The sequence below is a fragment of the Podarcis bocagei genome (genome assembly GCF_964188305.1).
Source record: "Podarcis bocagei genome assembly, chromosome: 4".
Lineage (NCBI taxonomy): Eukaryota > Metazoa > Chordata > Lepidosauria > Squamata > Lacertidae > Podarcis > Podarcis bocagei.
Window position 1 is genome coordinate 43,119,064 of NC_138128.1, and position 22,070 is coordinate 43,141,133.

The window sequence follows — 22,070 nt, forward strand, 5'->3', positions numbered from 1 at the left end:
CAGGAAGTCAACGCAGTCAAGTTTGGCAGTGTTGATCATCTGTATGGAGAAGCAGCTTCTTCTTTTTCCTTCCCACCTCAATAGTATCATTTGTTCAACAGATTAGTGTCCCAAACCACAGAGCAGTCTCACCTCCCAGATCAGTCCAAGGGAGAATATTCATATTTATTCCTATTGGAGCAGGCCTTATCTGTTTAATCAGAGCAGACAGCATTAGCCATGGATTTGGCTTGGCATGAGCACTTCCTAATCGAGTGCTCCTGCTTTGCTTTCGTGAACTTCTTAAATTAATTACAGTGGTACCTCAGGTTACATAAGCTTCAGGTTACATACGTTTCAGGTTACAGACTGCTAATCCAGAAATAGTACCTCGGGTTAAGAACTTTGCTTCAGGATGAGAGCAGAAATCGTGCTCCAGCAGCATGGCAGCAGCAAGAGGCCCCATTAGCTAAAGTGGTGCTTCAGGTTAAGAACAGTTTCAGGTTAAGAACAGACCTCCAGAACAAATTAAGAACTTAACCCGAGGTACCACTGTACTTCTAGACACCATCTTTCAGAGGTCTTGAGTTTAATGACCTTTTTTGGATATGTCCCGTTTCCTAGCTGTTCTTCATTTAGGTTTCCTAGCAAACAGTCATGTGCATGATTTGTCAGCCTTGTTCATTTTTAAAAATGCACTTTTTCTCTTTTTTACTCCCATATAAGGGATGCGGGTGGCTCTGTGGTCTAAACCACAGAGCCTAGGGCTTGCCAATCAGAAGGTTGGTGGTTCGAATCCCCACGATGGGGTGAGCTCCCATTGCTCGGTCCCTGCTTCTGCCCACCTAGCAGTTCGAAAGCACGTCAAAGTGCAAGTAGATAAATAGGTACCGCTCTGGCGGGAAGGTAAACGGCGTTTCCGTGCGCTGCTCTGGTTCACCAGAAGCGGCTTAGTCATGCTAGCCATATGATCCGGAGGCTGTACGCTGGCTCCCTCAGCCAATAAAGCGAGATGAGCGCCACAACCTCTGAGTCGTTTGCAACTGGACATAACGGTCAGGGGTCACTTTACCTTTTTACTCCCATATAATTCCACCAATTTAAATTGTGAGCTCAGTCACATTGATCATGTTAGATTGGCCTGTTCGGGATTTTAGCACAGATTTTCCTATGCCTTTTAACTTTGTAAAAATGTCTTTACAACAGATTGTGCAAAGTCAGTATGAACAATTGTGATGGGTGCCAGCCCAAGCATATTTTGCTCTCTCTTTCCTCCCCATTCATACCACCACAGTCAATCATTCCAACTCTTCCCTCCCCATAGTACATTCCTGTGGCCTCTTGCATTTCTGCAACATTTCTGCCCCTGAAAGTAAGCCATAAAAGTTGACAGGCTTTTGTTTCTACTAAATAAGTTTCCATTTTGACAGTCTGTGTGCCAAAAAGCTGTTGCATCTATCTCCAATATTTACGTAAGCGAAGCCCATCTCTCTCAATATTTTCTAAAATGGCTGGCAGCAATACCCTTGCCTATTATAACCTGGGACATTGTGGCCACTGTGACAATCACAAGACCATTCCAATATATTCCTGGCTGAGTACATTCAGCTGGTCAGATGCTCGATTTGGCATTTCCTTCTGGATGAGAAGAGGGAGATCTGTAGGTAGGGAAAGATCATTTACCTGGTGCTGGTTTGAATCATGGAACAGATTAATATGGTTTGCTCTTAGGAAGTTCCCAGCAAGGTTTAGAAAAAAGATTCATTAAGACATCCACATTATTTATAACTCCCCCCTTTCTTCCTGGTATTATCAAAATAAATAAGGAAGCCAACTGAATTAGCAAATTTTCCATCTATGCTGGCAACGTCCTCTGCACCTGAGGGAAAGCAGGCTAGCTTAGGGAGCGCAAGCCACACAGCACACACAACTCTGTCCCCTCCAGCACTCTTGATACCACTCCCTGCTCTCTCCAAGCATCTGCTCCCTGAAGCAGCTACCTTAGTTTGTTCAATAGTAGGGTTGGCATCCAAGGGTGGTGTTTACAAGGCCGTCTAGAGGGGTTGGGAGCTGGGGGCACTGTTATACAGTGGTTTCGCTCCTTCCTCCTGGGCCGTGTTCATAAAGTGGTGGTGGGGGATGAGTGTTCAGACCCTTGGGCCCTCACTTGTGGGGTGCCTCAGGGTTCTGTCCTCTCCCCCATGCTTTTTAACATCTATATGAAGCCGCTGGGAGAGATCATCAGGGGGTTTGGACTGGGTGTCCATCAATATGCAGATGATACCCAGCTCTACCTTTCTTTCAAATCAGAACCAGTGAAGGCGGTGAAGGTCCTGTGTGAGTGCCTGGAGGCGGTTGGAGGATGGATGGCGGCTAATGGATTGAGGTTGAATCCTGACAAGACAGAAGTACTGTTTTTGGGGGACAGGGGGCGGGCTGGTGTGGAGGACTCCCTGGTCCTGAATAGGGTAACTGTGCCCCTGAAGGACCAGGTGCGTAGCCTGGGAGTCATTTTGGACTCACAGCTGTCCATGGAGGCGCAGGTCAACTCTGTATCCAGGGCAGCTGTCTACCAACTCCACCTGGTACGCAGGCTGAGACCCTACCTGCCCGCGGACTGTCTGGCCAGAGTGGTGCATGCTCTAGTTATCTCCCGCTTGGACTACTGCAATGCGCTCTACGTGGGGCTACCTTTGAAGGTGACTCGGAAACTACAGCTAATCCAGAATGCGGCAGCTAGACTGGTGACTGGGGGCGGCCGCCGAGACCACATAACACCGGTCTTGAAAGACCTACATTGGCTCCCAGTACGTTTCCGAGCACAATTCAAAGTGTTGGTGTTGACCTTTAAAGCCCTAAACGGCTTCAGCCCAGTATACCTGAAGGAGCGTCTCCACCCCCATCGTTCTGCCCGGACACTGAGGTCCAGCGCCGAGGGCCTTCTGGCGGTTCCCTCACTGCGAGAAGCGAAGCTACAGGGAACCAGGCAGAGGGCCTTTTCGGTGGTGGCGCCCGCCCTGTGGAATGCCCTCCCATCGGATGTCAAGGTGATGGACAACTACCTGACATTCAGAAGACATCTTAAGGCGGCCCTATTCAGGGAAGCTTTTAATGTATGATATTTTAGTGTTTTTTGGTTTCTGTGGAAGCCGCCCAGAGTGGCTGGGGAAACCCAGCCAGATGGGCGGGGTACAAATAATAAATTATTATTATTATTATTATTATTATTATTATTATTATTATTATTATTAGTCTCCAGACTATGCCCTCTTTCTGCCACTTCATAGCAAATAATAACTCCTTGAATAATATTTGGAATTACGTGGCATGGGGAGGATAGTTGACACTGCACGTTATCTTACTCGCAATCATATGATGCAAAATCCAGATTTCTACCCAGGTTTTTGGAACCCTTCTTGAATATTGAGCTTGGTCAAGATTTATTTCCTGGTATTAATGCAAGATAAATGTGTTACCTGTGGAAAGATTTTATTTGCTTTGCAGTTTACTGAATTCACTGGACATTTATCCAACATGAGCATATGATTTAGCCGTTATATTTTAAAATCCAGCTAGCCGATGCCTTGTGTTCTTTCCCGTTATGCCCATTACAATGTGCAAAGAATTATTCAGGTAAAATGAAGCCCCCCCCCCAGCTCATAGTGTAGTTTTCTATGGTTATAACCAACTTAAACTTAACATCTTATCAAGGAATGACGAGTGTATTAAATTTTTGACTTGCCAAAAGTTCGAAGACTACATTTATTTTCTTCTCTCCTCACAAAGTAACAAATACAAAGAAAGGAGTTTTCTGGAAGTTCTACAATTCTGTACAGTACACATAATAGCACAGAAGAGATGGTCTTAAAATTACACTAGATAAATTACAAAATCAGAGCAGAAGCTAGTGCTGCTTTTAGTGTATTATCGGTTTCTTAGTAACTTACAAGGCTTCCAACATACTTGCATGGGTATTAAATAAGAGACTGCAGACCTATTAAATAAAGCATCTTCAGTTCACACATTCTTCAGTTCACAGTACTGTCTTTTGAAATGTCCTAGACTGCTGACAGGGTTTTTAAAAAGCCACACTTTCAGATCCAACAACTGCTGGATGCAATAAGGTCCCCCTGTTGCATTTCAACAGCAGTTGCATAGACACACCCAAGGCAAACACTGGCATACAAGGTGTACAAGACCAATATTAAGACTTCCAGTACCACTACCTTGCCTTTGCCTCACTCACAATTCAGTTATCCCATTTAAATAGGAATGGAATGCATTCGGCTAGGGTTTGCCATTACGGCAGGCGGCACAACCCAAGTCCCCTTTGCTCGCTGCTGTTCAAAGCTTGCAGGTTCACCAAAGAACACAGCACAGCCTATAGACACTTGGAAGAGTCTTGTGTAGATCTCAGATTTTAACAGGATGCACAAGCAACGGATGGATAAAAATAGGTGTGCCTTTCTTTTTATTAACTTACACTGCTGAAAATAATTTCCAGGTGGGGATACTTGCTCATTTCTCTGTCCTCTCGCAGAAGTAGGGGTATTACGTCTTTAAAGCAGATAATTTAGCTGCAGAAGGAGAAGCACATACAAGACTGGAGCGTGCAACCAAAACAGAGGTATCTCTGTGTCTGGAAAGTAGAAGCCCTTGTTAAAAATAGTCTGTAGTTGCAGGTAAGAGAGCATAATTACTTTGCATAAATCTCAATACAGATTCAAAAGGTTCCCATATACTTAAACCAGTAATACTTTGAACACATTTATCCCCAGTATGATCACAACACCTCCTATCACCTATTAATTAACTATCCTTCTACCTGCCTTAGCAAATGTTCCAGAGGCCTGATGTCCGCATGTTCAACTTTCTTTCCAGCCACCGTTACCCTAAGGAACTGTTACTAGGATCTAAATGAGGTTGCGGTTTCTAGGACACTGGAATGGTTTGAATGGTAATCCAAACTCCTTTCTAGAAGAAATGTCAGATTTTTCTACTGCTTAGACGAGGGAGAGGGAATTTGAGCTCTCCATATTTTGTTGAACTTCTGCCAGCATAGCCACTGATCAAGGATGATGGGAATTGTAGTCCAAGAGCATCTCAAGAGCCAAAGGTTCCCCGTCCCTGGTTTAGCCTTGGGAAGGACTTGTACAGTAAGTGTGCAATCCTTGTTAAGCTACTGAAATGCCAGAGATCTCCCCTGAATACAAGAAAACATTCAATGGATCCCATGGCATGGCTACTGAATCATCATCTATGTCTTCTAGGAGTGCTGAGAAAAATATTGGATTCAAAATCCCCTGGGTTCAGAAATAACCACTTTTGTGCTCCCTTGCTTTCCAGTTAGCATTCTGAGGCAGTAGCTGAAGTAATTTTAACAAGATGGTTAATATTTGACTGTAAAAATGAGTCAACTGTGGCCATTTAGCCATCATTAGTAACACTTCATTGATATTACTGCTACTTACTTATCAATGCATAGAATCACAAACTCATCTGACCACGAGCCATTATGCTAACCACTTTTCAACTAAAGGGCACCTTTGGGACAGCTGGGAATTTTTGTTAACTACAATCTGCCTGTCACCAGCAAAAAGTACTACTAGAACCTATTGAAAAAAAATTGTAGATTAAACTGAAGTACTTTGCAAATACATATTATTGCACACAGAAGACTTCAGGTCTCCCTTTGCTTTGTGGCTCCAGAGGGAGCCTAGAACACCCAGAACAACGAGCCCAGGGCCATTCCTGTTGCTGCTCCAGCAAGCATGCCAAGCGCCAGGTCCCCATCATTATCCCGGTAGCGCTCTCGAATGATGACATGATTCGCAGGAGGGTGACCATAAGGACCTGGAAAGAAGAACAGCGTGGGATTTAAATAGAAATAAAACTTGAAACTTCTTGTTCCTTTTCATTGATCTCCTTAAAACTGGGAGGCCAACACATTCTGGACTCCATAAAAATGGAGAAAGGAAAGCCTTGCCGTTAATGTGGGCTAGATAGCTGGGTCTTTAAAAATAAATGATTTTCAATGCCAGGGAACCTGAACGAATACACAGAGGAGGTAATGTGAAGGAAGACCAATAAAAGCTGTGGGTGATGTCTACGTCGTACTCAAGTAACTCAATCCACTGATTTTTACTGAGTCTACTCTGAGTATGACTAACACTGTATTTCACCCAGTGGCTACATTCAGATGTCATGTTCCCCAAGGTGAGTGTACACACACACACACACACACACACACACACACACACACACACAAATATGGCTCATTGCTGATCCTCTATAATGTGGTTTGGGCAGGGCAGTCCAACATGTGACCCAAGGGCCACCTGTAGCCCTCAAGGCCTTTTTGGACGGCCCTTGACAACATTTGACACTCCCACACCACAGCCCTTGCATTGCTTTCCCAAAACTGGGTAACCGAGACACTAGGCCAGGCATGTCCAAAGTCCATTTTGGGTGGGGGCCTAATCCCTGTGGCAGTTTATTTCCTGGGGTAAAATCCTAAAAAAACCTTAAGAACTTCAATCCTTTAAAAAAGTTCAAAAACTTTGGTCTCACGGCCCTTCACTTCATCAAATCTGGCCCTCTTTGAAATAAGTTTGGACACCACTGCACTAGGCTTTGGAAAGTAGGCATAGGCATGATGGTTTGGCAGAGTCCCAGAGTCCTTCACCCTCCTTTCCCAAAGCCTAGTTTGCACTTTCCCAGCTTTGGGTAGGAGGTAGGAGGCCTCTAGGACCCTGCCAGAGCCTTGCGCTTCCTTCCCAGAGTTTGGCACCTTGTTTAGTTGACTTCGGGGAGGCATCACGTTGGCTGAGGTGGTGTCAAACTTTGGCCTCACTCCCCCTCTTGCGGCCCACTTGGTATGAAAAGTTGGAGCACCATGGTTTAAAGGATCACATCTCAACACTGTTATTGTGAGGGCACAAACCACTCATGCCAAAGAACAGGAAGACAGGCCAGTCAAACCATAAGACCACATTCAAACACAATATAATCCATAAAGCAGCTGTCATATCACAGAAGCATATGATACAGAATAATTAATCAAACGTTTTTTGTCTTATACTATAGTTTTGCAGTAGCACAGGCTGACCTAATAATGGTTTGAGAACTCTCACACGGGTTTCTTTGCCCATCAGCAGTGACAGTGTAAGAATACTCCAACCTTTAATGGAGGGATGGGGAATCTGTGGCCCTCGAGATCTTGCTGTACTACAGTTCCCATTGCCATGACTACTGGCCATGTTGACTGAGACTGATGGGAGTTGAAGTCCCTGAAACATCTAGAGAGCCACAAGTTCCCCGGCACAGATTTAATTACAATCTGGCACTGAAACTCCCTCAGTAACCTGAGCATGGGCATATTTTATGACCATAACTGACTTAAGCAATTAAATATGGCATATTTCTGATACAAGCAACCAGAAATAGAAGCCAAACATACTTAGCAGCGCAAACCTTTACATGTTTACTCAGGAGTAAGTCCCACTAAATTCAGCGGGACTCAGTCCCTGGTTGATCACAGGGTTGCAGCCAAAATGTTGCAGTTATTATTATTATTAATTTCATTCCTATTGAAATTATTATTAATTTCATTCCCTTCCTATGCAACGTCTCACAATATAATAAAACATATATAAAATAACTGCATATATAACAACAATTTCAAATCCAGTATGGTTATGGACTGGGATATTGTTCTTGTAGTCTAAGTTACCATCTCATATCATGCTAATGCACTAAAGGTACCAGTAATGTACACATCAAAAATTTGGGAGAGAAAAATACCACCAGAAGATGAGAATTATACCACGATCTCTTATGTTACATCCTCATTTTAAACCTTTTTCCACTTGACCAATATTATGATTTTAGGTCTGAGATAGGGAGGGAAATTATAAGTACCGTATTTTTCCATGTATAAGACAATGTTTTTTGCTAAAAAAAATTAGTCCAAAATAGGGGGTCGTTCTATACATGGAAAAATACGGTCCAGTGCTTCAGCTGCTCGTTCCGCTTCGGCTTGGCATCTGCCATCTTCATGCCCTGCTTAACTCTGGTTCTTTCTCCTGCTCCCTATTGCTGCCTTGCCTGCCTGCCTGCCTCCCTCAGCAGCAGCTAATTTGGATGAATTCCCCCCAAAAAGGCTCAACAAATTTGGGCAACCTCAGGTGTTTAAAATATTGATTTATTTTTGCCCAGAGATGGAAAGAGGATGCTGTTCCAACCAAGGAAGTGTGGCTGATTCAATTGATGGATTATGCCAAAATGGCAAAATTAATGGGTGTGTTAAGAAACCGGGGGGGGGGGGGGAGAGGATTATTAATGAGTGAGGAATATTTGTGGAATATTTGAAATACTATGGTATGCAACTAAGTGTATTGGTAGGGTTAACTTAAATCAAGCAGTTAAAAGTACTATTAAGATTAATTGTAGAATAATTCAAAAATGGAGTAAAGTAGAAAATGCGGTGTTAAAAATTTAAATAAGAGAAGACGCCACAAAAGCGGGGAAGGGAAGTCTGATTTGTATTGGAGGAACGGTATTGTAAAATCTGTATTTGTAAATTCTTGAATATTGTTTTCTTAATTTAGGGTTCAAAAATATAGGTATCATCTTATACACGGGGGAGTCTTATAAACGGAAAAATATGGCAAATGCATTATATATACTGCAAAAATGGTGCTTTTAGGGCATTTGTTCATTTACTGTTGAGTAATAAAAATACCTTACTACCAAGGGGGAGGGGGTTGTGTGGGGGAAATACTGAATGCAAAACCAAACTTCAGAGTTCTGAATGTACTAAATCAAGTCATAGAAGAATAAATATTACCAGTTACCTTGGTTTGGATATTGATAGGGGATTGCATACGTCTGTCCATTAGAAGTAAAGAAGACCTGGGCCCCAGGAGGTGGATATGCGCCATTGTACTGTGGGTAGCCATAAACCTGATGACATTGAGAACAATTGTTAGCAGTGTACATTGGAAACAAACATTCCTGAGTGCGGCATCCCATTCACTTTAACTACAAGGCTTTTCGCTTGAAACTGAAGAGGACACCTATATAATACGCCATGCTGTGATGGAAGATGGGCAAGGGTTTAAGACCTTTTACAACTAGATTCAACAAACTCAGCAAACAGGTGCTGCCTGACATCACCAGCTCAGGTATGACGCACCACCTGCTTCTTCAGGACAGGTGAAACCTGCCAGCTAAATTTTATGCATAGGTCACCTCACAAAATGCCCAATTTTAAGCAACTTGCACTAACCAAACTCTCCTTATATCATGTTTTCCATAGCTTACCTCAGGTGATGGTGTTGCATAAGCCGTGTACGGAGGAGGAGACGAGGAAATTGTATTGTCGTCATACATCACTTCCGAACCAATATAGGCCTGGACATGTTAACATAAAACACAGAAGCAGCTGTTCAAATTCTTCAGTTGCAATCACTGCAGATGGGAGCAGGATTGGATAAACAGAGCACTCAGTAGGAAATTGACATGAGGTTAGCATCTTTGGGAAATGCTGAGTTGTTGACTTACCGTACAAAATAGCATTACTGATCAACAATACTTAAACTGAGGAATTTAACGCACGATGCAGGGCAAAATGGAAAAGTGCAGCCTTCCTACTCTGTTCCATGTCAGGTAGGTGAGACGTGGGAAGAACATCAGACACAAGGCAAAGTGGAAAGAAGATGCCACCGTCGGAGGTAGCGGGAGAACATACCAAAATTACCATGTTCCTAAAATTTCTCTGTGTTCTCTTTCCCTGCTCTCCAGCAGATGGCTTTGCTTCTAGCACACGAAAGGATTATTATTTTTGTTCACCCTGTGCATATGCGGCAGAAGAACCATGATGCCACTTTTATGTTCCGCAGAAGACAGCAGCAACCCTGACACAGATGGCTTTGCAGATGATCAGCAACAGCCACATTGTGTTTTTGTTCAAGCTGCAAAGAGCCCTGTTGAGTTGGCCTGACTTGCTCTCCTACCTTTTTAAGGATCAAGGGAGGGAGCTGGGATAGGTCTGCAGCAGGGATGAGAAAGCACCAAAGGACAACACTTCTTGGACTACAAGGCCAGAAATGCATAGCAATTTCCACCAGCCCTGCTGGATTCTTTTCTGATTCCAGGAAAGAGCACGATGACAAGGGTGTGTGCCTATGTATTAAGCAGAATCAGATGCTGCAGCTTGTCTGCTCCCCTGGGAAGGCTACTTGCTCCAGGCATGATAGGCGAGTGGCAAAGGGCACCTTTGAAGCGTTATGCATCAAGTTGTGCATAATATTTGACTTTTGTTCATTTCTGAAATAACTATCTTCCTAAAGATTGCTTCACTGGCTAACATGATCAAGAAATGGATCATACAAGTTGGGCCTGTGAAGGTCGATAGGAATAGGGCCAGATGACCACTGTGAGAACAGGATGCTGAACTACAAGGGGCCTTTGGTTTGATGCAGCAAGGTTCTTCTTAAGCTTTCTATGCGCTTCCTACGCTTACTCCTTCCATCAGAACAAGGGAAGTATGGGCCAAGGTACTAGCCACACAAAAAAGGTACTCAAAAAAGAAATCTAAATGAAAGGCTGTTTCTCTCAATGCTAGTATTGCAAGCACACACACACACACACACACACACACACACACACACAACCCTACTTACCCCATTTGTTCTGGCATCCTGGAGAGCAATTTTCCAAGCTCTATAGAAAATATGAAACAAACAGTGTAAAAAAACAAAAGTATAATGTTGGAAGAATCACTAATATAAATTGTACATCCATGTTAACAAGTTTAGAAAAAAAAAACCGTAGCAACTATTCGTGGTGAAACTACATGGGAGGGGCATGATTAGAAGTGCATTTTTATTATACAAAAAAAGTAGCTATGGTTGGGAATACAATTGCAGAGGGAGAGAGTCTAACTAATGCTTTTGGATTTAGGTCACAGTGTCTCCTCCCTCTCTCAACCCAAACTGGCTACTGAAGTGAAAAACAGCTGAGTTCAATGTCCTGAATCCATGTCTTCCCCTCAAGGATTAACAGCAAGCCTAGGGTACAGTTAAAGCCAGGGAGCAAAGGGTTAAATCCTCCCTGCTCCCTATGTTGTAGTCCCAATCCAAATCTGGCCCACAACAGCTGCTTTTTGGTGAGGTAAAAATATGTCAGGCATTCCAATCACGGAATTCTATGGCCTGGTTTACACATAATGCTGAACTGTAGTTTAAATAAGCCATAGTTAATAAACCATGGTTTAGCATGATGTGCAAACCCAGGCGAGCGCCTTAATTGCCGTTCATGAACTATAAGTTACTAGCGAAAATGGTTTAGTTTGTACAAGACGGTAAGCCAAACTTATGCCTTACAAGAACTGTGCAAATGTGCTAACTCCCGGAGAGGAGCTGGCAGCCACTTTGCTCCTCCTTGGTCCTTTTACATCAGCATGGCATGGATGCCAAGCCAAGACTTGGCTCAGTGTGTCATCCAAACCCAGGCTCATGGCTAAACTCTCTCCAATCTAGCCACAAAACGTAGCCAGAAAGAAACTTGGGCTCTAAACTATGGTTAAGGAGGAGGCAGCTTCAACCACAAGCCTGGGCTCAGGTAACATGCTAAGCCAAAGGACCAAGAAGTGTCTCCCCATAAGTTTGTGCTAAGTGATGGTTTGGCTTAGCACTACATGCAAATGCAGCAAAACAAATTAGGGCTTGCTGTTACATGCGAATGCAGACCATGTGTAATCTGATGCTCAATCTGATGAGTCGCTAGCCCAGAAAATAATCTGACACAACTATTCCCTTTATCAGTATGCAAGAATAAAATATCCCCCAAAACATAAATCCTTCAGAGGCTATTAATAAATGGAGGGAAATCGAACCATCTGTTAATAGGTGATAATCTGGAGTGGAAAAAGCAAAGATGCTCAGCTAAAGTCCCAGTGTGAGGCTGTCATGACACTCCCCCAGTTTCAAAAGGAATGGGGAAAGTGAGTTATCTGACCATGATAATTAGCTCAAACATCCGCTTTGGGAAGTGAGCTAAGAGATAGGTCTGCTTCTTGCAGTTAGGAGAGTTGCAACTGTTTTGCATAGCAACTCATTCAAGAACATATAGCCCACTATGCCGCCCATTATGCACACATGTCACTCTTTCAAAAGGGACGTTCTTGTTAAAAAGAGCCCCAGAGCCACCGAACTCTACAGTTATTTTATTTTCAAGTAAGCAGAAGAAACTCACAAGCAGTCATCCGCACTTTCTGCACAGAGGTTGAGCACTTTCCCATCACGGCAAATGATCTGCAGCAAGCAATCCCTGGGCTTCCCCTCCGGAGGCTGGAAACCTGCCCAAGAGAAAGGCAAAGTAAAAGAATGGTACTTCAGCTCCACCAAGCTAAATGCTTAATTCACTTTTAAACTCAGATCCTCCAAAGAGGCTTGAGTAGGCTCATACGATGGGAAGCCTGATTCAGAAACTAAAGCAGACTCCTAAGCTTGACAAACGGAGGAGACACACCCAAGCTCCACTTGATTTAGGGTATGTCCAGATATTTTGAGACTACAATTCCCATCATCCCTGACCACTGGTCCTGTTAGCTAGGGATGATGGGAGTTGTAGTCCCAAAACATCTGGAGGGCTGAGTTTGCCTATGCCTGGTTTAGCACTGTGAGAAATGGCTTTGTGAATTTAGAACCAAGTCTACATATAGTGGTAAGTCCTTCATATTTGTATTACAGGTGGCACCGAGCAGGTGTATGTATGCAGAGGGTGGGAAAGTTCAAATAAAAAAAGATATTCGCACCGCACCTCGGCATTCATTTCCCACTCTGACGTTGATGCAGTCAACTTTCATGTGAATTCGATCCTCTAGATCCTGCCGATGTTGGTCGTCATAAAATAACAAATGGCCATGAGCCCATAGATCAAACCAGTTCTTCTTCCAGCGCCTTAATATAGTACCTAAAAGGAACAGGGATCAATTGTTTTTTGAGAGGTCTAACTAAACAGTATGAAATTCCATATTGATTAGGTTGTTTGATATTTGTTTTGCTTTCAGTGATCATGCTTGAAATGCTCTTAAACCAGAGTTCCCTGAATCTATAACAGAAGTAGCAAAGGCAATTAATGTCAAGGAAAAAGCTCCTATTTCTACTTCATAGCAACTATTTAATTTATTCTGACAAACCTTTAGCCAGACATCAGGCAACCAAAGAACCAAGCAGACATCTTTTTATTCATTTGGTGGCCAAGAATACTGCCTTTAAGGAATTTTGCATAAAACATTATTTGTTTTATGTCACCATAGCATGAAATTCACACACACATATACATAAAGTCCAAATATGATTTGTGTTTTTGCCATGTTTTTCTGAAACAGACATGCTGAGCCAAGCCATGATCAGCATGAATGAACAAGACTGTAGTCACTCAGAGCAAAAACTGAAGAAGCTTCACTCTTCCCCAGGCGCTGCTTCTGTTTTGCTATCCAGAGCTAAGCCATGATTTTGCTTAACATTGCATCCAAACCTGGGCTCATGGTTTGTATCGCTGAATATAAACCATGAACTTTAGTCAAGGTTGTCACTTTTGCTCCAAGCATCAACATGCTTGCTTGTCCTGAGCCATTGCTTGCCTTAGAGTTGCATGCAAACAGAGTCATACTTTAATTGCAAACTACAGTGGTACCTCGGGTTAAGTACTTAATTCGCTCCCCAAGTAAGGACTGGTGTACCTAGGCTGGAAGAAGGTTTCTGAGACACAGTGGCAAACTGTGCCTCTAGTGACAATGATGGGCCAATGAATATCCCTGTCTTCAGTGTGTTTCTAGTGTGATTTTTAACAACATTTTTATATAATACAAAACACTAATTTGTCCCCCTGAGACCTTGGGAATATACCGTATTTTTCGTCCCATAGGACGCTCCGTCCCATAGGACGCACCTAGTTTTTTTGGGGGGGAAATAAAAGGAAATATTTTTTCCCTTTATTCCCCCCCCCCAAAAGCAGGTCGGGGAAACTGAACCAGGTCGAGGAACAGTGGGATGGCGGCGCTGCGCCTCCCTGCTGTCCCACGAGCTTGTGGGGCTGGCCGATGTCTGCCCAGCGCGAGGGGCGCTCTGCTTCAGGGTGCCCTACCCGCCAGGCGGCAGGCTGCTATCCGCAGCCTAGACATCCCTGCAGGACCTCCCGCAGGGCTGCCTAGGCTGCGGATGTGTCCCCGAAGCGCCGGGCGCTCTGCTTTCAGGGCGCCCGACGCTCCGGGAAGCAGGCTGCTATCCGCAGCCTAGACCGCCCTGCGGGAACTCCCGCAGGGCTGCCTAGGCTGCGGATGTCTTCCTGAAGCCTTGCCTCTCGCTCTCCAAGCTTCAGCGAAAGCCTGCATTCGCCCCATAGGATGCACCCAGATTTCCCCTTCATTTTTGGAGGGGGAAAAGTGCGTCCTATAGGGCGAAAAATACGGTAAACACAAATAAATGTTCACACTAAAGATAAGGGGAGCAAAATCAATACAGTGGTACCTCGGGTTAAGTACTTAATTCGTTCTGGAGGTCCGTACTTAACCTGAAACTGTTCTTAACCTGAAGCACCACTTTAGCTAATGGGGCCTCCCGCTGCCGCCGGAGCACAATTTCTGTTCTCATCCTGAAGCAAAGTTCTTAACCTGAAGCACTATTTCTGGGTTAGCGGAGTCTGTAACCTGAAGCATATGTAACCTGAAGCGTATGTAACCCGAGGTACCACTGTACACAGAATGAAGGAGACCTAGAATTGGATTTCTGGTGTCTTGTTTTAATTCAACACAGCTAATTTAATCCAAGCAGAATGGGGGTAGGGAGAAGGTTCCTGATTCTGAGTGTCATTCTCCCCATTTGTGTTTTGAGGAGGGGGAGGATGCACAGTCAGTTTCCTGAGGAAGGGAGAATCTTGATTGGGATATCAGCACAGGAGGAAAAACTCTCTCCCACTGCTCATGCCCAGGTCAAATTGTCAGTCTCAGTGGCTGCACATCACAGAAAATTTGATAAGATCCAATCATGGATTTTCTACATAATGTGTTGCTTGGCACCAAAACAAGTCGGGGGGGGGGGGAGAGAGAGAGAGCTGACAGAATCCATTACTCACTTTGCCGGAGCAGCCATCCACTTTTCACCAGCGCCATCTCCAAACACTAGGGAGAAAAGAAGGACATCAGTGTAGCACCAGTGTGATGATACAGAAGGACTTTCTCTGTCTCTCTTTTTCCCCAAATGAGAGACAGGCTTCCTTACAAGGCAGAGGGTAGGGTATGTCTGTGTCTCTTGTGTTTAAAGTATATGAGAGCTGGCGGTCTCCAGGCATACTGTACAGGGGTAGCGAACTTGGTGCTTTCCATATGTGGTGGACTGCTATCAGTATGGCCAATGATCAGGGGTGATGGGAGTTGTAGTTAAAACATCCGGAGGGCACCATGTTAGTTACCCCTCTTTTAACAGTGATGTCTTGTTTAATTGGAGCTGCAGGTTGATCCTATCTGGGTTTACTCCAAAAGAAATCCCACTGAGTTCAACAATACTAATGAAGCATGCCTGGAATTGCAGGTTCAATTCGAGAAAAAGCTACTCTGTGGGCCAATAAGATACCAAAAAGCGATTCAATTACAGAAAGAAAGGGACTTGCAGTGAGAGACCAAATGCACCTTTATTTACAGATAAAGGATTAAGAAAAAATTATTAAATCTTCCCATGAAGTTCAGAAGAATCTTCCCAGGAAGTAAATCCCATGGGACTTGCATCCACATTAACACATTTTTAAAAATTGTTCTAGGAATCAAAGCTCAGCTGTTGTGTTTACTATGTACATGAAAAGCTCTCTCTCTCTTGTTATGCACTGCATACCACATTTTCTCACAAATAATGAAAATAGCTGAAAATACACTACTGGTTGTTTTTTTGCCCACTGTACTAGGTTTAAAAGGCCACTAATTATGACATTGTTTTGTGAGGGCTTGAGCTTGTCCATAGGGGTGTACGGATTTCCACTATACAGAGCCAGGCCATGGATCCATCTAGCTCAGTAATGTCTACAGCACGGTTGTCAAACACAAGGCCCACGGGCCGAATCCGGCTCGCCAGACCTCGTCATGTTGCCCGTGTAGCCGCCGCCGGCCTTCACCTTTTATTCTCGCTTTTTTTTTTTTTTACACAAGAAAGCCGCCTTTTCAGCATATGCGCGGCAGCCTACAAGCCAGAGAACGTCTGCCCTCTAGCGGCGCCGGCCGTTCTACACAGGAAACCTCCACTTTACATGCATTCAGGAAACCTCCACTTGTTTTTATATTGAGCGCATGCCATCCTGTGATGTGACAGATCCAACGGCTGCCTGAACCCTTCTCTCCTGTACTGTAAGTACATATGATGTATGTGGGGGGGAGGGGGGTCTGCTTCTTAGGGGGGGTCTGCTTATTATTCTGCTTAAAAGTCTGAGCGGTAAACTTTGGGTATACTGACCACTTCCGTGTCACTTTACAGCGGTATAGGGACCATAAACTACAATCAAATAACCCAAAAATGTCCAAGAAAAGAAAAGTTGATGCAGAGGGAAGGCAATTTCAGGAGAGATGGGAAAGTGAATACATGTTTGTGATTAATGGAGACAAGCTGGTATGTCTTATTTGTTATGAGGCAGTGGCAGTGATGAAGGAATACAATTTACGCCGGCACTTTGAGACCAAACATGGAGCCAAATCTGCTAACTTTAGCCACCAGGAAAAGCAACAAAAGGTCCAAGAATTAAAAGGTAGCCTGCATTCTCAACGGAATATTTTTGCAAAAATGCCTTGTGTTTGCCATATGTGTAATAAACAGTGTTTGGCAATATTTGTATGTTTAAATAAAAAATTACTGTCTGTTACCAAAAATCATTTTTCAATAAATTGTACAATAATTGTACATTTGAATATCTACTTGCCATTATTCTGACTATGTTTCTGCTTTCAGAGCTAGTTATTACTTACATTATTACAAAAAACAGTAATAATTGAATGCAGTGACAATAATTTATGATAATAAAGAGTGGACACATAGTCCTACAGATACAACCGGCCCTTTGAGGGTGACCAAACTGCTGATGCGGCCCCCGATGCAGGGTTTTCCGGGGCTGACAGCAGTTCTCCGGGGTTTCAGCCAAAAGTCTTTCCCACCTCTGCACGGAGATGCCAGTGATTTTTCTCATATAAGGTGAGGGCTCCACCACTGAATTACGGCCCTTCTTACTGAGAGTCTCCAGCAGGATTGTTGGATTGGGTCCTGCTACTGCTTTCACCAGGAGATGCCAGGGACCAAGGCTGCAATCCTATACACACTTATCTGGGAGGGGCAGAGCAGTCCAAACTGCCTCCGTGCTGAGCAGAGGGCCCTGCCAGCTAAGCTGGCTTCCCGCTGACAACAGAGTGATGCAAGCAGCATTCCCGTGGCAGGGCACTCCCCCTTCCCCCAGCCAAATGGTCAGGTGGGCGTGCTGTCATGAGGAAATGACGCCACACCAAATAAATAAATCACATCTTCACTGTTACTCTAATCTGGCAAGAAAGCTATCAAAGCAGTTCCCACTCTGCCATATTCTGTCTATATTTCAGCAGCACTTTCACACGCCGCCCAATTAACTGTGGTACAACCCAAGTTAGAAAAGAGAGCTCGACATCCCAAAGTGCGGTTTTTAGAGCAAAAATGACATCATCACTATTTAATTAAAAGCAGCAGTTTGACGATGAAACCATCTGTAGAGATGATGCTTTTGTTATCTAGCAGGCCTCCCATGTCTTGAAAGCTGTCAATGTCCCCACCTCACCCCACCCAGTATGTTTATTGAATGTGTTGCCCACCAAAGAATCCTGGAAAGTGCTGTTTACCCCCTCACTGAACTACATTTCTCAGCACCCTTAAACTATGGTTTCCGGGTTGTTGTTTTTTGATGAGGTGGGGGGGTGCTATTATGCTAGGAAGTGCTTTATCGACTTATTTTGTGCTCCTCGCACACAGGGGTCCATCAGACGAGGATCCTGAATTATATTCTGCTGTAAATTCCAGAATTAATCCACACTGCAGCTTGAAAACACAATTGTTATAGGAGGGCGACTTTGAAAGGCGTTATCTCATAGCTGTCAACATTTCCCTTTTTTTAAGGGAAATTCCCTTATTCCGAATACGATTCCTCGCAAGAAAAGGGGAAAGTTGACAGCTATGCGTTATCTTAAGAGCCCGCCACTCCACCCCAAAAAGGGCTTCGCTGACTGTCACTCAGACGATCTCCGCCCTGACTGAGCCCCCTTCTCCTCCGAGGCTAAGATGGAAAACGCAAGAAGAAAGCAGGAAGTAGAAAGCACCTCAAGAAGCAAGCGGAGCGCTTCTCCGAGGAGGATAAAAGGCGAGGACAGCGACCTAGACTGCGTGCACTTGTTACAGTCCTGGGGATTACAAAACACGGTGGCCTGACCTCGTTGGATTTGACCCCTGCTCGCCCAGACAAGCTGTAGCCGCCGGACCAGCTGCCCGCCCTCCGTCCCCGGCCCATTGCAAGATCCACACACCGTGCGCCTCCGCCGCCCTTCGCTCTTTCCCGGGCAGAGGGGGAAACGAGCTCCGGCCCAGCCTACCTGTTACGCCTGGAAGCGACCGCGCGAGCCCTAACAATCCTCGCTTTCTTCTTATTCTTCCTTGTTGCTAAAAGGAGATCCAAGATCGCGCGCCCCGCCCCGCCCTCGTCTGACGCCAGACGGGTCCTATGATCAACCGCGTCACTCCGTGTCTACTGCTCATGCCCGCAAGGGTAGATGGGAGTTGTAGTTTCTCAGAGCGGAAGGAGACGGCAGGGCAAATGTTTCATTTTAAAAAATTCTGTATCAGCCGCGTTCCCGCAGGTTTCCTCCGCCCCTATTACGTCTGGGTCAGTTCTAGAACAGTCCCTCCCCAGCATGCAGGAAAAACTAAACTGCAGTTATGTATATTTATATACAAATATCTAGATAAGGCGAAGCGTAAAGCGATATGTAAATATGGAGTTGTGCGAGGTAGGCGGCACGATCCTATGGAAATGCGCTCGCAAGGAAAGCCCACTTGTTTTAATCGGGGGCTGTCCCCTGGTGTTTAGGGGTAGGGATGAAGGAAGCTTTAACCTTCCAGATGTTGGTGGACTACAGCTCCCATCTTCTCCCACTACTGGCCATACTGATGGTTGGAATTCAACATCTGCGTGGCCACAACTCTCCCCGCTCCCCTGCACACCTGATTTAGGATTGCAGCCTTCGGCCCGTAGTTGGAGGTGCCAATCTTGGCAGCGTCGTGCTTGTTGGAAAAAGTCGGATATCTAATATCTTCCAAGCAAGCAGGTATGCTGGAGTTTTGGTGTCACCTCATCTTCAAGCACTATCACAAAATAGCAATAGTTGCATGTACATGTAGTCGCTGAATAGATAAAACATTACTGTGTTTCTCACTCAAGATGGGTTTTACACTTTTCTATTCAAACGATGTTCATGAAGTACTATTATAATCATGAAATACTACTATTATAAAAAGTATTCTGACACCTTAAATACAAACTTCAAATCTCTAATTTCTTGAAATATTGTTGGGAACCACCCTGAAATCTGCAGGTATAGGCGGTATAAAAATTTAATAATAATAAATAATAATAAAATCTTTCATGGCTTCATATTGCCCCACTTGGGAGAAAACAATAGTGATTGAATCTGTGGTTGGAATTGACAAATTTGGGGGGGGGGGATTTCCCTTGCCAAGGTGCTTTTAAAGCAAAATGTTTCGGCTCTGGTTTTGAGGGGGGGGGGTAGGGTAATTACATAATTATTTTTTGCTTTTGTCCAACAACAAAACAATCCAAGGAAACACAAGGGAGAGGATTTAGTTTTTGTCTGAAATGCAACACACACCACAAACCGTTAAAACTATTCCAAGAAAGCTAGCACATGCAAACAAGGCTTGCTGGATCAGGGCCTAGGGAAATAAAATGTAGATATGCATCCTTTTGCACAAGTCATAAACCAAGAACAATGAGATACCATAACATCCTAGAATGAAAACCTAAGTTTGAGTTAAAATATCACATATAAACTTTGCCTAAGATTCTTTATTCACAGTAATGTCCTCAACAATATTTCAAGAAATACGAGAATTTTTCTTTATTTTTCATAAATCAAAGAAATAACTTCACAATAAATAGTTCAGCTCTAAATCTCCAGTAACAGAAGGACAGTTCAACACACAGTAAAATATGCTTAGGTACAGATATCAGTGGGGTTAAATACCGCTGGAAATATGGGTTGTGAATAAGGCTGTGCTTCAGGACCAATGACTGCTACAAAAAAGGCAGCTCCCATTTCTCAGCAACATGTCCCAGATGCAACATCCAGGAAATTCTGATGAAATTAAATTACTGCCACCACTGCCAAAGGCAGCAAGCAAATATGATATTGTCAAATAAATAATGAAACAATGCTGAAAACGAATAAAATGAAATGAACATTTTTTCATGCACACCCAAATGTGTGAAAGGTAGGGGACCACCACAGAGAAAGTAAGGTATGTTCCTTCTCACTTCCTTAATATGATTTGTATGAAAGATATTAAAACATTATTGATTTGAATGCTCTCATATTCTCTTTGTTATACAGAATGCCTAACCATATTTTATTGGTTAAGAATGGCAGTTACAAATAGGTAAGATTTATAAATGCATACATGTGTGTGAGGTGGTTTTTTGTTACAGAACAGTAAGATGCACAGTTCTGCAGTGCATTTCTGAAAACACGCACCTTTGTTTCCTTTCAGCAATTTCCAGAAGGCAAGTTGTGTTAAACCAACTTGGGGCACCTGAAAAACTAACATTATTATGTTACGCTATAATATTATATAAACGTTTGTGTATTAGAGTTGACTTCATCAGAATCCCCTTTTCACATTTGTTCGGACATTTGCCCCAACTAACAAATGCTGAATCCGTGGACAGTGGGATATATGCAAGCCCTGTGCCCAACACCCCACCTCAATGCTTCTCTGCTCAGCACTCAACCTATCCCATGCTGAGCACGGAAGTTCTGCAGGGGTCTTTTATTTGCACTGATTTCAATGTGAGTAGAAATCTCTTCGTGATTTAGGAACCCAATAAAACCCTTTCCCCCGTTTACAATTTTAGCCTTCTGGCGCCCTCCTTATCCGCCATCTAACTATTAAACTGTATTATGGGCAATCATTATCGTACAGGAATGAGTCACCTTGGCTCCAAAACAACACCAGAAATAGTTATGCAAGCATGTCCTCTCAGGAAGGTGGCTGGCTGCCATGAGCATCTCTTTGTGCTCTTAATCAATATTGGGATAGCTACCCGGCTCCAACATTTTAAAAAACTCCCTGATCTCAAAATATGCAGTGCAAAAGAATGCAGACTGTGTTTAATGGATTGTATAGTTGTAAGTTTTAACCGACTGCATTGCACCGTTTTGTTTTGACTGTGAACCTCGATTGTTTCTTTCTCCAACTGCACAGCCTCCATGAGAAAAACAGGTAGTGGAAGGGAGGAGCAGGACAGGCTCCTGAAGTGACTGTAACCCCGGAAATTACCCCCTGTCCTCTGTCTTGTACACCTTATACATTTATTAGGCCAACCAAAATAACACAGAATTGCACGCAAGCTTTCGAGTTCTGCAAGGGGACCTGCCCAAGCTCAATTCCCGAGCATGTCGAGGAAGGGCGGACAAACGCTGCCAGTCAGTGCAGACAACACCGAGCTAGATAGGCCATCAGCCTGCCTCGGGATAAGCAGCTTCCTCTCTTCTCTACTCCCGCTCTGATAGTCCAAGACAATATTGAGCATGTGCCTTACAGGTGCAAATGACCCTGAGAAAGCCTCCTACACGTGACCAGCCCTGAGGCCACCTAAACAAATAGCAATTAAAAAACAACAGCCGTCGACTCCTTTGCTTCTTTTGCAGTCTGAGGGGGCGGGAGAACAGCAGAGCGCGACGGCTCCTCCGACCACGTGACAGGGAGCCGCGGCAGCGAAGGAGCCTTTCTCCCCCCGCA

The 22,070-nt window shown here is 44.1% G+C and overlaps 1 protein-coding gene and 1 long non-coding RNA gene across 2 annotated transcripts; one reads left to right on the forward strand and one right to left on the reverse strand.

The window, feature by feature from the left end:
- The first annotated feature begins 1,002 nt into the window (after window positions 1-1,002).
- Window positions 1,003-5,388, forward strand: LOC308585460. Its single transcript, XR_014007410.1, has 2 exons — window positions 1,003-2,041; window positions 3,239-5,388. It is a non-coding gene; the product is annotated as an uncharacterized lncRNA (long non-coding RNA).
- PLEKHB2 (pleckstrin homology domain containing B2) lies at window positions 3,705-18,779 on the reverse strand. The gene is made up of 8 exons (XM_081191132.1): window positions 18,629-18,779; window positions 15,121-15,166; window positions 12,805-12,957; window positions 12,238-12,340; window positions 10,665-10,704; window positions 9,304-9,393; window positions 8,835-8,943; window positions 3,705-5,832 (listed from the first exon to the last, which is right to left on the reverse strand). The coding sequence occupies exons 2-8, from the start codon at window positions 15,155-15,157 to the stop codon at window positions 5,696-5,698; spliced, it is 669 nt and encodes a 222-aa protein (XP_081047258.1). The 5' UTR covers window positions 15,158-15,166; window positions 18,629-18,779; the 3' UTR covers window positions 3,705-5,695.
- Window positions 18,780-22,070: the final 3,291 nt, after the last annotated feature.